Source organism: Gossypium raimondii, chromosome 1 (assembly GCF_025698545.1).
Source record: "Gossypium raimondii isolate GPD5lz chromosome 1, ASM2569854v1, whole genome shotgun sequence".
Classification (NCBI taxonomy): Eukaryota; Viridiplantae; Streptophyta; class Magnoliopsida; order Malvales; family Malvaceae; genus Gossypium; species Gossypium raimondii.
Genome location: NC_068565.1, coordinates 33233025 through 33248108, shown reverse-complemented (window position 1 = coordinate 33248108; position 15084 = coordinate 33233025). Strand labels below are relative to the sequence as shown.

Here is a 15084-nt window from a genome sequence, read left to right as displayed (position 1 = left end):
TGTGTTTAAGTCGCGATGATGTGGTGGCACTCTGAGACCCACATATTTCACCTGTCATGTCAAGACAAAACCATTGCATTAGAAGCCCATCTTATTGCAACTCAAGCTCTGAGTTCATGGTGCTTATACGATCATAAATTATAGTCTAACTACGGGTCCTAGTTGATGGACGTTAATGTGAGATCATGGCTTTGAATATGACTCGGGAGACCACTTGATGGTGGTTATGCAATCAGGGGTTCAAGTTCCAACTCACCGAAGAGGATGCTTTGTAAAACCGATACGTAAGTTTGACATAATAATCGTAGGGAAAAACTTAGGGGTTTTTCAATATAATCCACTTATTCTTTTTCTCCATCACTATTAAAGGCATTATCGTCAACCTCCCTCTTGTCTGAAACTAGTGACGAAGTAGGGGCAAGTGCACTGTTAAGGGTGCGAGCGGTTGTCGCATTGGACAAAAGCTAGAGGTTGTTTCAGTTTGATAGCGGTTGTTATGATTAAATCACTGACTAATAACTACAACCGCAACTGCCCCGACTTGATCTCTAACTTCTCTTCATAGCCACTATCGCTCCCCCCTGACAGTGCTCTTTTATCCAACCCTGTCACCATTTCAGACAATTGGGAGGTTATCGATCTTGCTTTTGGTGGAGATGGAGAAAAAAATAAGTTGGTTATATTGGAAAGCCCCTGACTTTTTCCCTACGATTATCATCTCAAACTTCAGCATCGATTTTATAAAACATCCTCTTCTGGTGAGGCGAAACTTGAACTCGTGACCGTATAATCACTGCCAGGTGGACTCCCAAGTTATACTCCAAATCGTGACCCTGCATTAACATCTGCCAACTAGAAGCCCTACTTATACTTCAACTCGTGATAGTATATGCATCATGAACATGGGGGCTGAGTTAGTGAGTTGCATTGTGATAAGCTTCTAAGGTAATGGTTCTATCCTGATGCGATAGATGAAATGTATGGTTCTCTAAGCACTTTCACATCACCATCAAATGGAATATACCTTTGAGATTTCACTATGTCTACTTTAAACACAAACAAAAATAAATCGGCCTCCCATTATTTCCATTCCTAAACCCTTAAAAAACCTAACAAAACCCTAAAATCCAATTACTACCCTCAAAACCCAAAACCTTAACCTAAACAAAAAAACCCTAAAAATAAAAACCTGATCGAGGAGAGAGAGGAAAGCGCGTCCAACTGGATGCACTTTCCTGCTGTGTCAGTAGAAAATACGTTAAGCTAAACGCATTTTCCTCTCTTTCTTCAAAATCGGCCTATTCTGGTAAATATGGTGAAAATCGACCTAATAACTCATTTAACTTTTAAAATCAGAATTCATGCCTAATTTAGCCTCTTTTAATTTTTGATTCAAAGTTCTTTTGAAAAGTAAAGTATTTCTATGGTTTAATTTTTTATGCTGTAAATTGATGCTTTGGAAGTATTGATAACCCAATTTATAGTTAAGCTTACTACTTATATTAATTTGAAAGATTGAATCGGGTGTATGATCGTTGTGTTTTTTTTGTACAAAGAAGGAAACAAGAAAACTAAATTCTAGTTACCCACTCTCCACAAGTGTCCCTTTGGAGTAAAGGTTCAAGGCTCGTCGGAGACGAACCAGACCCCTCTCAAGGTTTTGAGCTAAATTGGCTAAGTGGTCTGTACAACTATTTCCTACATGATAAATGTGTCAAACCTCGGTTACTCATCCTTCATTTATCAAGTTAAGACAACCTTTAAGTAAAGTACCTAGAGAATGGTTCTTCTCAAAAAGTTGTCAAAAGAACTGAACTTCCAGCAGTGCATCTAACTCCACTGCGAGCCGACGAATCGCCAAGGATTTTGTGAGACAAAGACCGACTCGCACCCCATAACTCCACTTGAAGGCTATTCGTTATCCCAATATTCAACATAAATCCTCCATTCTAAGGAGCCTTGCTATCACGGATGAGACCCCCAGTTGAAGCTAAGTATGAGCAAGATTTTATGGGCCCATCTATGTTGAGTATGTAACTTCCTTGAGGTGGTTTTATCCACTTAATCTAGCGTGGGCCTCGAACTAACCTTGATGTGCATGATCGATGTTGCGAATATATAAATTCAAATACATCGATTTAAATCATTATCTTAATAAAATTTGAGGAATTTGAGATCATTCGACAGAATTAATGGTCGATGCCTATTATGTGTGTTTTGATACATATCTTTATAATGAAATTTTGCTAGAATTTAAATTATATTAATATCCACCCAACTATGTTTTTTGTCTCTCAATTATAAAAAGTTACAAAATAATAACTCAATTATTTAATTTTTTCTTTTTGGTCAACCAATTAATTTTTATTTTGGGTGTTTCTATTTTTACGTTAGTCATTGGTGACCAAAACAACAAAATTGAATTGTTGTGTGACCATTTTATAATTTGCTATAGTTGAGTGATAAAAAGAAAAAACCATAGTTAGGTAATCTCTAATGTAGTTTAGCCAATCAATTTATATTATTGTGGTATTATTCATATCCCTACAATAAAATTTAGACAAAAAAATTGAATTGCTATTGTTTATTGTTTAACTAATTATGAAGAAAAGTTAATATTATGTTTGTTTCATTAAAATAAGTTTAAGAGGACAACTTTTATAAAAATTTCAAACAATGAAATTTTTTACACTGAATCAACTAAGCACAAAATATTTTTTACAGAAAATTGGTCTATTTTCCAAAGATCATTTTTCAAATATTGTTCTAAAATTATTTTCCAAATATTGTTTTGAATGAAAGAAATACCCTTAAAGTAGAAAGTAGCAAAATATTCAAGGGTAAACTACACCATTATTCACTAAATTATGAGTAAGTTTTCGTTTTAGTTATTTAACTAAAAAAATTATACTTTGGTCACTGAACTATTCAAAAGTTGTCATTTAAGTCACTAGGCTGTTAAAATTGATGCTATATGGCTTTCTCTGTTTGCACCGCCTGCATCAATCGAAAGCCCTTTTTCCCTTTCTCTTCTATAATTCAAATTTTTCTATGAAACCATTTTTGATGTCATGAATCTGCGAACTAAAATTCAAACAACTTTTTTCTCCAATCTTTGAAACTGATCGTCAGATCGACTTGGTTCTAAGGTATGTTCTTCTACTCATCGAAGGTATTGATCTACTATACTGGTTATTGAATCGTCGCTTGGAGCTCGCTAGGGAAACTTTAAAAAGAAAAAAAACTTAACAGACCAGGGACTTAAATAAAATTTTTTGAATAGTTCAGTGACTTAAATGGAAATTTTTGAATAATTCAGTAACCAAATCGTAACTTCTTTTTAGTTAAGTGACCAAAACAAAAACTTACTCATAGTTTAGTGACTAATGGTGTAGTTTATCCGGTAATCATTTGCTCAATGCTTAAATCGTTAGCTTCTTCTCCCTCTTCCCTCTAGGGTTTAAGATTTATGCCCTTACTTTTCAGGGTTTAACAGCCAATTCAAAAAGGAAAAAAAAAAAACAACAACCCACTCCCCAAGTCCCCATGAATGATAAAAAACAGCTTCAAATTCTTCTCTCACCTGAAGAAGAAGAAGAAAGCCTCGAAAAATTTCCCAGAATCCATTTCTTACAGAACATTATCAGACTCCTACTTTGGCTCACCCCTCCAGTTCTTCTCTGACTTGAAGAAAACTTCAAAGTACCCAGACCCCTATTCCTTCAACAAGCTTCTCCACAAGCTTACAGCTTCCGACTGTGGCGCACTTTCTCTCAAGTTACTGTCTTTTTTCCTCTCCAAAGGGTACACCCCTCACCCTTCTTCTTTCAATTCAACCATCTCCTTTTTTTGTAAGTTGGGACAGTCTTCTTATGCTCAAAAGCTTGTAAATTTGATGCCTTTGTATGGGTGTGAGCCGGATATTGCAACTTATAATTCTTTGATTGATGGGTATTTTAAATGTGGTGAAGTTGTTAAGGCTTGTTTGATTGTGAATGAAATTAGGGTAGATAAATGTAAGCCCGATTTGGTTACGTTTAATGTGTTGTTTAATGGGTTCTGTAAGATGAGGAAGAAGAAAGAGGCTTTTGTTTATATGGGTTTGATGTGGAAATGCTGTTTGCCCAACGTGGTTACCTATAGTACATGGATTGATATGTTTTGTAAAGTGGGGGATTTGAATATGGGGGTTAAGGTGTTTAGGGATATGAAGAAAGATAAGGTGTTGTTGAATTCCATTGTGTTCACCTGTTTGATCGATGGCTACTGTAAGGTTGGTGATTTTGAGGCTGCGTTTGAATTGTGTAAGGAAATGAAACTGGTCAAGCTTGCAGTAAATGTCGTTACCTATACTGCACTCATTGACGGTCTTTGCAAGAAGGGGATGCTGGAAAGGGCTGAGTGCTTGTTTTTCAGAATGTTGAAAGATAAGGTTAAGCCTAATTCTGTTGTTTATACTTCAATCATTGATGCTCATTTCAAAAAGAGTAATGTAACTGATGCCCTGAAATATTTAGGTAAGATGTATGTTCAGGGACTTGAGTTTGACATGGCAGCATATGGGGTAATAATAGCTGGCCTTTGCAACACTGGTATGTTTGACAAAGCATCAATATATATGGAAAATATGGTTAAGAGTGGACTGCGGCCTGATAAATTGATGTTAACCACGATAATGGATGCCCATTTTAAGGCTGGGAATGTAAAAGCTGCATTGAATGTCTATGGTGAAATTTTGGCCCGTGGTTTTGACCCCGATGTTATCGTTCTTACAAGCTTAATGGATGGCCTCTGCAAGCATGGTTGTCTAAATGAAGCTGAAAGTTATTTTTGCAGGGGAAAGGCTAATAAAATATCTTATACGGTACTCATTAATGGGTTGGCTAAGAAAGGGGATTTTACTGAACTTAATAGGGTTTTTAGGGAGATGTTGGAGGCAGGGTTCACTGCAGACAAATATGTATATACTTCTTGGATTGCCGGGCTTTGTGAGCAAGGAAATTTGATAGAGGCCTTTAGAGTAAAGAATAGAATGGTTCAAGAGGGTTTTCAACCTGATCTTTTAACTTATAGCTCCCTTATTTTTGGTTTAGCAAATAAGGGTCTAATGATTGAAGCAAAGCAAATATTTGAGGATATGTTGAAAAGGCAAATTACTCCTGATGCTGCAGTTTATGAAATTATGATCAGAGGGTATCTACGACAGGATAATGAAGCTGCCGTTACTGGTTTGCTTGAGGAAATGGAAAAGAGAGGTTTTTCAAAAGCAACATGCAAAGTAGGTGGAAATGAATTTCAATGACACATGCTGCTTTTGATTCGACTTTGATCAAGCTTGTCTGACCATTATCTGAAATTGAAAAAGAACCCCCTTCAATCTGGTTTGCTTGCTAGATAATGGAACACGAGATGCTTTCATAGTAGGACTCCATTCCCCAGTTTCAGGTCCATGCACTTTAAGTAAATAGAATACTTTTTGGATTGCTACCAAAGTGAAAGATTATTGACTGCCTTGCTGTTTTATGCGACACTGATGAACAAAATGGAGGCGATCAATTTGATATTTTCTGTCACTGAGTAGTACAGCCTTTGTTGTCACCTGAAGTCCTAATTTGGGTTTTTGGCAGTGGATCTTAGCTTTCAGAATACATACCACCATATTGAAACCCAACTGTAGAAGGAACCCAAGATGCATGCCTTTCAGAATCATCACATGTGATGGAAAAACAAATATTGGTAATATATTTTATTTTCTTAATTTAATTTAAGTTTTTGATTTTCTGTCATCTTACTAATTATCTTGCTTCTTAAAATTGGGGGATGTGTTCTAAACTCAAAATGCATTATAAATGTTTGCTAGCTTGAAACTGATAGGTTAGAATTATCAACATACATATTTCTATCCGGGGAGCACGTGCTGTTGATGTTGCTTCCTTGAACTTTCAAGTGGGCCTGCTTACTGGAAGTTTTATGATTACTCTAAGTCCCTCACAATAACTATATTTGTCTGAATCAGAAAATTTACTGTGCTCTTGCTTTGTTTTACTTTTGGTTGGGACGAAATCATTCACTATACTTCTAATAGTCGATTACTTTGTACTTTTCATGTCTTGACACCTTCAGATAATTCCATTTATGTTAATATTCTGATTGGCAGGCTTATGATCCTTGTTGACATTTTTACTCACTTTTATACCTAATGCATTTGCATCAAATAAATTCTGTATTATAGTTTCCCTGAACAACTACAGATTCATCAGCTATCTTTCAGTTCTCCTACAGATGCCAAAGGAACGTTGGATCTTGTCAAATTCCTCTTCCCTAAGCATGCCTTGGTGAGAACCTGAAATGGCTATTCTTAAAGAAACGATCCAGTCTGAAGTCAGAATCCAGTGTTATTCTCCTGCAAACAGTGAAACAATGACCATTCTTTCAACACATAATGGGAAAGCAGAAGCTTACATTGGTTCAAAAGCTGCTTTTATCCAAACTTGAAGTGCTCAACATGTTGTTCAGTGGATAAATCTTACTTGGGTTCGAATCGACTCAAAGGCTGTTTCAAGGCTGCAGGTAAGTGATGGAAGAATTGCTGAATGTAATCTTAGTAGTGGATGGAAAAGGTTATACACCAGGATGAGCTTTTGCTCCGTATTGGGAGAAAAACAGTGGGCTTTGGACATGCCCTCCCTGGTAATTCTCTCTGCTGTCCCGAGAAATGCGCTTGGATTAGTCGATTTTGAATCTTTGATAATCTTTTTGGAGAAAAACAATTGCCTTGATAGAAATATTTGATAATCTTTTAGAATGATGATGAATCACTGTTATTTTCTTGCTATAAGCCAGTGGCCGATGGAAAACTTGCATCTAAAATAATTTCTTCCAAATAAAAAATAAAAGTTATACAATTATCTTCTACTTGAAGGTCTTCTATGGGCTCCTCACTTGTATATGCTTCAATTTTATACATAAAAATCAAACTTTTTCATGGAAAGAAAGAAAGGCTAATGTTTTTTTTTTTAAAACATAAATCCAAACATTTGATATAATTGAAAGAGAGGAAAATGGATGAATTAAATATGTTGATGTCCACGCCCTGCCCCAAATAACTCTCCTGTTTTTCATTTGCCAGAATTTATACTGGGTTGGATGCCAAACCTCATTTGAACAATGTAAAACGGCGAAATCTTAAATAAATTAAGATGATATTTAATTAATGTAGATTTCCTTTTCTGAATTTATTAAGCACTGATTGTGGGAAGTAGAGGAGCTTTTACAATATATTCAAATAAAAAATTATATACACTTTTATATGTAATTATATTAATAGTTTTTATTATTTAAACGGTAATCCAATTAGATTAGATCCACTCATATTACTATAAACTTGGATGTTATTTGACATTAAAAAATAAAAGGTTGAAAGAGTAAGATTGAATCTATATTATAAAATTATTTGAAATATTAGTAAAAGTTAGTACATAATATGTTATATTGCATTTTTGTCAATATTTTTATATTGTTTGATAATAGTAAATCTTAAATATTAAAAATGATTTATTTCAAAATTTTAATATTATTAATATTGTTGTATTCCCATACCTCCCAGACATGTGGCACTACGAGAAGCTACTTAAAATATATCCGAGGATGGCCTTCCACCTTGCATCACTTGACTAGCTTCGCATCTGAAGATTACTTGGACAATCTCATGTTGTTAATCACTTGCATGTAATGTTACTGAAATCGAATCGGACCAACCAATCGAATTAGTTGCATCGAGGATCGATCGATATACCAATTCAAAAGAAACAACTAGCTAGGCTGAGAATCGTTTTGAACTGCAAATTGAAAAAAATCGATAAAAAATCGGTGCAACCGAAAAAATAAAAACAAAACCATGGCCCAAAGCCCTTAAAAACTAGCCTAAACCCTTAAAGATTATTAAACCCAACACAACCCATAATAAAACAAATAAATAAATACTAAAGAAAAACTAAAACAACCCCCAAAAGTAAAAACCTAATGTGGAAAAATAAAAGCAAGCTGTTGCTGAGTGCTGCCATCTGTCCTTCTTCTCTTCTTTTCAGTCTACACGTCTCTCAAGTTTTTTTTTTGTTTTTCCAACTCTCAAGTCTCAAGCTTTATTCTTACCAGGGAGGAAATTAAAATTCAAAACAAAAAAGTAAAATGAACAGTGAAAACTGAAAAATTAAAGAGAGAAAAGAGGAGGGAAGTCAGGAACATAATTTTAGTTTGCCTTTTAGATGAAAAGATTGAAGGAAGTATGATGGATTTGGAGAAAGAGAGAAGTGTGATTATAGGGAGAATTAGAGAGATGAAAAGATAGGGAGGAAAAAAAAATTTTAGTTTTTACTTTTCAAACCTGCTTAAAAAAATATTTTCAAGTATATGTTGATTCCCAATAAAGTAAATAAATAATAATTTAATGTTAAATCAGTTTAACAATTTAATGTTGAATGGTTTTTACTTGGTTGAACTAGTTAGATTAGAAGTTGGTGGTCTGACCGGTTCTGAAAATATTACCCGCATGCCTCGCTCACCAAGCCACCTGCTTTTAAGGGGAATGCACTCATCTACAAGAAGAGACCACTGAGGCGTAACAACCTCGTACTACCTCAGCTAAGGGAATGTCAGAGCAGTACCACACTTGAGGACAATCCGCCTACCACCTGGTCGACCACACGAGTAGGCCTTCCCTTATAAATACCTAGAAGAACAATGAGGAAGGAAACTTTTTACCCGCTCAGCAACCTTAAACGCTTATCTAAAGCATTCAATTTTTCTTGCCTTCACAACCACTTTACTCTTCTTCGACTCTCCTCCTTTTTCGTCTCTTTGCCTGTCTAGACGAATTGATCTCCTTAGCTCCTCCCTTGTTGTACACTTGTATCAACAATTGGTGCGTTAAGTGTAGACCGAACCATGGCCTCCTCTTAGAATGATGATTCCCTCAGCACTGCAAACTCTACCAACCAAGAGCTCCTTCAAACCAAACATGAACCTCGCCAGTTGCATCCACTCAGCTAGTTGCAACCCTCGACCAGACTGCCACACGCCAGTCATAGCCTTTACCTGGGATCTCCTCCTCCTTTTTAAGAGATATTCCTACACAACTCTACCAATATATCCACCCTTCTTGGTTGTTCTATTCGACTTCTCAAGTTATTAATGCTACCATCCTTGTAGACCAAGTTTCTCACCATTAACACTTTGGTTCCTAGCAGAGAGTCATAGAGATGCAAGAGAAAATGTGTCACATGGAAGAATAACTTTTTGAGCATCAGCATCGGTTTCAATAAGAACAAAGCTTAGGGTAGCTAAGGATGTTTCCAAGAGAGATAACTAACCTTAGGCGGATGACATCACTTAATATAACCTTAGCAAATAACATGACTTCTGGTAGTAGAACGACCCCCTATTAACAACGACCCCCTATTGACAACAATTTTTTGGTTGGCTCCCAAGACCAAGGTTTTTGAGGTAATAATGTTTCCTTGGAAGAATAGATGTTGTTGGATCTAATTCCCTTAGTGCAGTATTATTGTCTAAGTATACTTGTACTTTTTGAACAAATTGGTTTAATAAAATATTCATTAATTATATTAACATCCTTTGTATAATTTTCTTTAATGGTTTTTGCACGCAAAGCAAAATCGAAGTAAATATTGGCTAATTGATTATCTAACATTTAACTAATACTAAGTGGTATTACGTGGTCAGATTATAATACGAAAAGACAACTTATATTAGTAGATAATCTAAATATGTCCTTAGTCTAATCGAAGACTAGCAGATCGATTGAAGGATTAATATAATACTATCAAGTCTAATTGGGGAGATATCTCGTCTTGGATTCAGAGCGGGTGACTCCTAAAAGATGAAGACATAGATGTGACTAACTGGACTGATAGTACATTAGACAAGACCTAAGTAGAATAGATCCTAGATCCATTTGTGGATTTATTCACTTGTGATCTTTATAGGGTAGCATACCTTAATCGTGAGTGGATGATGGACTATTTGTGCGTGACTTGTATACTTTCATGTAAATGAAGCCTAAGTTCAAATAGATAAGGAATTGAAAGCTAGTATGCTGGGTATATGACTTCTGTAGTATATAGCATCGTTCTACAATAGTGGAATTCATAGCCCAACTAAAAGGAAAATGATATCCTCTCATCAGCATTACATGATAAATGAAAAGTAAACATGACCATGTGTTATTTGTCTTTGTGATAAATGATTTAATTACTATTTGATAGTAATTGACTTTTCATGAAGGAAGATGAAATGGTTACCATGAGATAAAATAGGATCATATTGGGAGAACGAATTTAACCTAAAGAATTTAAGGATATCTTATGAGGGTAACACACTTATGACAAGGTCATTGGACGAACACTTATTAAGTAGCTTTTGCAATGGTATATAATAAGGGAAAGCTTAGTTACGATACTTTAGTGGAATAATTTTGTGACTAAATAATGTTATAATTAATAGATGAAAAGTTGAAACTTACTTATAAATTATTTGATCCCTGATTATATATTAAGCTCGATAATCACCAAGAGGGGGTGAATTGGCGTTTTAACAACTTTAGGGAAATATGGCAATCAAATGAGACTCAAGAATTTATAGTGGTTCAGCCCCAATTGCCTACCTCCACTACCTTATCTTACCACAACTAAGGATTTCCCAAATTCACAATATTTGAACTTTTCATGGATGTGGTTTAACCTTTACAAAACACTATCTTTTTACTATGTAAGATAAAGCCATTTCCCTTAAGATTTTCCACCCCAAAACCTTAAGCAATCCCTTACAAAGATGAAAAATAAGAAAAAGGATTAAAGACACCTCTCAAAGGTACAATGATAAAGCTCACTCAGTGACAATGCAACACTTGAAAAGAATACAAGAAATGGTTGCCCAAGTGTCTATATGAAGAACAAAGAGAATATCAATGAAAATATTGGATTATTATGCAATTGACTTTACAAGCTTCTTTCTTATCTTTAATATGGAGCTATTGACTTGTATTCATGCCTTCCAACAACCTTGGGGATGTTTGGAGATGTTGAGAATCAAGTAGATCCGTTGTTGCAATTGATTCCAGACTATAGACCACTTGTATTGGTACAAGTGGACTTATGCTGATAGAAGTCTTCAAAATTATGATCGTTGGATCCCAATATATTGATAAAAGTCCACTTGTATCGATAAAAGTATGAAGGTTTCATGGGTTTCAACTCATACCGATAGTTGTATCAATAGAAGGTGCAGGGGAACCCTAAAATTACTCACTAACTTACTTGTTTCGGTAGAAGTCTCCTTAAGTATTGGTAGAAGTCTGATTCTTTGCTTGGAATGCTTTCTAACTTACTTCTACTAGTATAACACCTTCCAAGTATCAATACAACTAGGGATGAATCAATAGAAGCGACCCCGAGTATCGTTAAAAGTCTGGAAAATTTCTTAGGGTGCTCTCTGACTTGGTTCTACTGATACATTTATACACTTGTGTCGATAGAAGTTTCCCAGAGTTGTAAAATTTGACTTGAAACATTATTTTTCAAAGGCATTTTATAAGTTTAATCATTTGATGAGTTTGTAAACACTGGAAAATAATCTTACAAGTGCTTTTACAATTGATAGCAAATTTGACTAAAGATAATTTTCAATTTGACTTTTTATATTAAAACATTTGAAAAACTAGGGCTAACAATTTCCCCTTTTCTATATAACAAAACCATTAAAAAATTCTAACTCCTTCTTACTCAAACATTATTTTCAAGTTTAACTCCCTTTAAAAATATTTGATGCAGACATTTATAAAAGTTTTGAATTAATTTTCAACTTTAATAATGAAGGCATATTTTAGAAATGGTTGAAAAATAATTTCTTTTTGTTTTAAACTATTAGCTTATATAACAATATATTTGTTTGCAAATTTTACTTTTCTTCTCCCCTTTTGTAATATAAGAAACTAGACATTTGAAAAACTAAGGAGAATTAAAAGATTATATAGATCATGATAAAAGGATATAAAAGAAAAGAAAATAAAGCAGATAAGAACATGGAAATGAGAAAGAAAAAATAAAAGCATAAGACAAGGAATTTAGTGCAAAGCATCCAAAGCATATTAGCTAAATATGGTAGCAAAAATAAAAGGAAAAACATCCAAAGTTTCATGCTTCAAATATTAAAACATAGCAAGTATCATCCAAAGTAGAAATAAAAGAAAGCAAAAGCAAGCAAAGTAGCGCATATCCCAACCAAGCAACTAGGACAAGTTTAAGCCAACAAAATAAACTAGGCGTCTGAAGGCGAATGAATCGAGAGGCAGGATCTGAGATGCACTAATCCAAAAGATTGTACCGATCATTAACATATGCTGTTAGTGTATCAAAATGAGCATCAACACGCAAAGAAAACCCATGTATCACATCAAGAAGAGTGAGGATATGAGGTTGGAGGAGGTGCCAAAGTAGGAATATCTTCTTGTTGAGGAACATCTTCTTGTGGTATGCCTTCCCATTGATGATCGACGATAGCTTGTTGAACTTGATGAGCTTGATGAGCACGCTCGGGATTGCGAATTTATTTACCATCACATTTGATCCAACCACAACTATGAGCGGTCAATATATCGAGATAGGAAGTAATGGCTCGATCAAGTTCAACATTAACGTTTAACTTAATGACTCAAAATATATGAGAAAGGTATGTAACAACCCGTTTTTAGTGAAATCAGAATAGTGGTTTCAGGACCAAAAATCTGAAATTCAAACAAATTATTTTAATATATACCGCATGATAGTATTATAGTATAAAAATTTCGTTAAGAAATTTTACCGTTTGTATGCTCAATTTGTGAAAAAGGACTAAATCGCGTAAAGTGCAAAAGTTGTGTTCTATTAGCTAAAGGTGTTAAATAGCTATATAATTTTAAATTGGAGGTCCTTATATGGTAATTAGACCATTAAAGGTGATAGTGGATGTGCATGGTGTAATACCTAAAAAAAAATTACGACAGTAAGAAAGTAAGATAATATTCGTGATATAGTAAAATAAGGAAATAAAGTGATAAAAAAGGGTAGTTTTGAGTTATGTCAACATTGGGATGTATATTATGACATATTAATTCAAGAAATTATTAAATTGCAAAAGTGAAAAAGTTTTATGTCCCAAGAGTAAATACTCAAAATTTAAGGTGTTAAAGTGCAAATATGAAAAGTTAAAGGACCAATAGTGCAAATATTTTAAGGGTAGAATAATATAGAAACCAAGGAAAATGGATGAATTAGGACCAAATTGAAAAGGTGAAGAATTTTGAGAGACTAAATCGTAATTTTACCAAATTAAGTGATGACTCAAGGATGGAATTTTAAAAGAACATAAAGCGCAAAATGGTCAATTAGAAGAGAGAGAAATCTAAAAGGCAATGATGATGTTGGTGATATTTTATATTAAATAAATAAATAAATATTAGTTTATTAATATTTTAAATTGATTTTTAAATGATATTTTATTATTTTATTATTAATTTATTTAGTATATATATATGATGAAAGAAAGATGAAAAGCAACCAACCCATCATCTTCCATGCATCCAACGTGAGGAGAAGAGAGAAAGAATGAAAGTTTTGCTTTCTTTACAATTTGGTCCTTCCTCCAAAAACTTACCATTTTCACCTAGAAATCAAAAGAATTTCCATATCCATCAAGAGAGAAAGATAACAAGGAGACTATGGGGAGCTATAATATCAAGTTCGATTCAAGAAATTGAAGCTGGAGGAGAGAGAAAATCAAGTTAAAGATTGAAATCAATAGGACGAAGTAAGAACATTGAGATTTCAATATAATTTTAAGTTTGATATTATTGAAATAGCATGGAAAAGATGTTATAGGAGAGTTTTCTTATATAAAGTCTTATGTTCTTGATATATTAGTGAAGAGAAATAAGTGAAAGTGATAGGAAATATTATAGAGAAAGGGAATAAGGAAGTTATAAACTTAGTAATTAACATTTTGCACTAAAACAGTTTTGGACGCAGTAGTAGGTTAACTTTGAAAAATCACCATAAATTGTGGAAATGAAATTAGAGAATGAAAAAAATATGGAATTAAATCTTACTGAGTCTAGTTTCTCATAGAAGAAACGGTGTAAGTAATGGAATTGTAAATCACAAGATATAATAGATTTTGTGAGACAAGGTCAGAATGATTTCTGGTTCCCCTATTATGACTTTGGAAAATCATAAAAATTTGTACAAAAATAATTATGGGTTATAATTTATATTTTAAAATCCTTAAATAGTCTATTTTCAATATAAATAAACAAGGATATCATTCAAATTTTTTACAAGGATATAATTAAGTTTTAGTGAAGAAGGGTCGGAACTGTCAAATAGCAGAACAGAGGTGACTTTAAAGAACAAAATGTACTTATTGGCTATACAAAAAATTCTGAAAATTTTATGGTAAGAAGATATGTGAGTCTAGTTTCACAAAAAATTAACAGATCTCAATTTGGAGTTCTTTAGCTAAAGATATAAATAATTTAGTGTCTATGACTCAAGTGGACAACTTTGAATGAATATATAAATAAATGGTGAAATTATAGATAATGTTACATATAAGCATGTTATATACATTAAGGATGTGGAATGGAGAGGAGGAGGAGGAGGAAAATATATGATTATTCAACTAGCATGAGTTTTCATTAAAAATGACCAATTTACATGTTTTAGGTTCAGGGACTAAATTGAACAAATGTGAAACTTTAAGGGTAAATTTGTAAAAACGTCAAAAAGTGACCAAATTGCATGAAATGGATTGTTTTATTATTTAAATTAGTAAATTGAATGAAATATTAATTTAGATCAAGATTGGGTGGAAATTCGAGAAAAATAGAAATTTTCCAAAATGTCCTTGAATTTTGCTATTTCTGCAATTTAGCCTGGTAAGTTCGTATGAACTATATTTTGTATAATTTTAATAGAAGTGAATGCTATTTGGTAATGAATATTATATATATGTGTGTTTTATTATTGAAATTTA

The 15084-nt window shown here is 33.6% G+C and overlaps 1 protein-coding gene across 3 annotated transcripts; it reads left to right on the top strand.

The window, feature by feature from the left end:
- The first annotated feature begins 3461 nt into the window (after window positions 1–3461).
- Window positions 3462–6915, top strand: LOC105785624 (pentatricopeptide repeat-containing protein At2g01740). Of its 3 annotated transcripts, none has more exons than XM_012611737.2 (2): window positions 3462–5736; window positions 6283–6915. In XM_012611737.2, the coding sequence occupies exon 1, from the start codon at window positions 3551–3553 to the stop codon at window positions 5300–5302; it is 1752 nt and encodes a 583-aa protein (XP_012467191.1). In that variant the 5' UTR covers window positions 3462–3550; the 3' UTR covers window positions 5303–5736; window positions 6283–6915. The 3 variants fall into 3 exon arrangements, with proteins under 3 accessions (XP_012467191.1, XP_012467190.1, XP_052489254.1); XM_012611736.2 differs by having other exon boundaries at window positions 6272–6915; XM_052633294.1 differs by having other exon boundaries at window positions 6233–6915.
- The last annotated feature ends 8169 nt before the right edge of the window (window positions 6916–15084 follow it).

Excerpts from the sequence above, each read along its gene's own strand:
- LOC105785624 (XM_012611737.2), top strand. The coding sequence starts at position 3,551 with ATGATAAAAAACAGCTTCAAATTCTTCTCTCACCTGAAGAAGAAGAAG.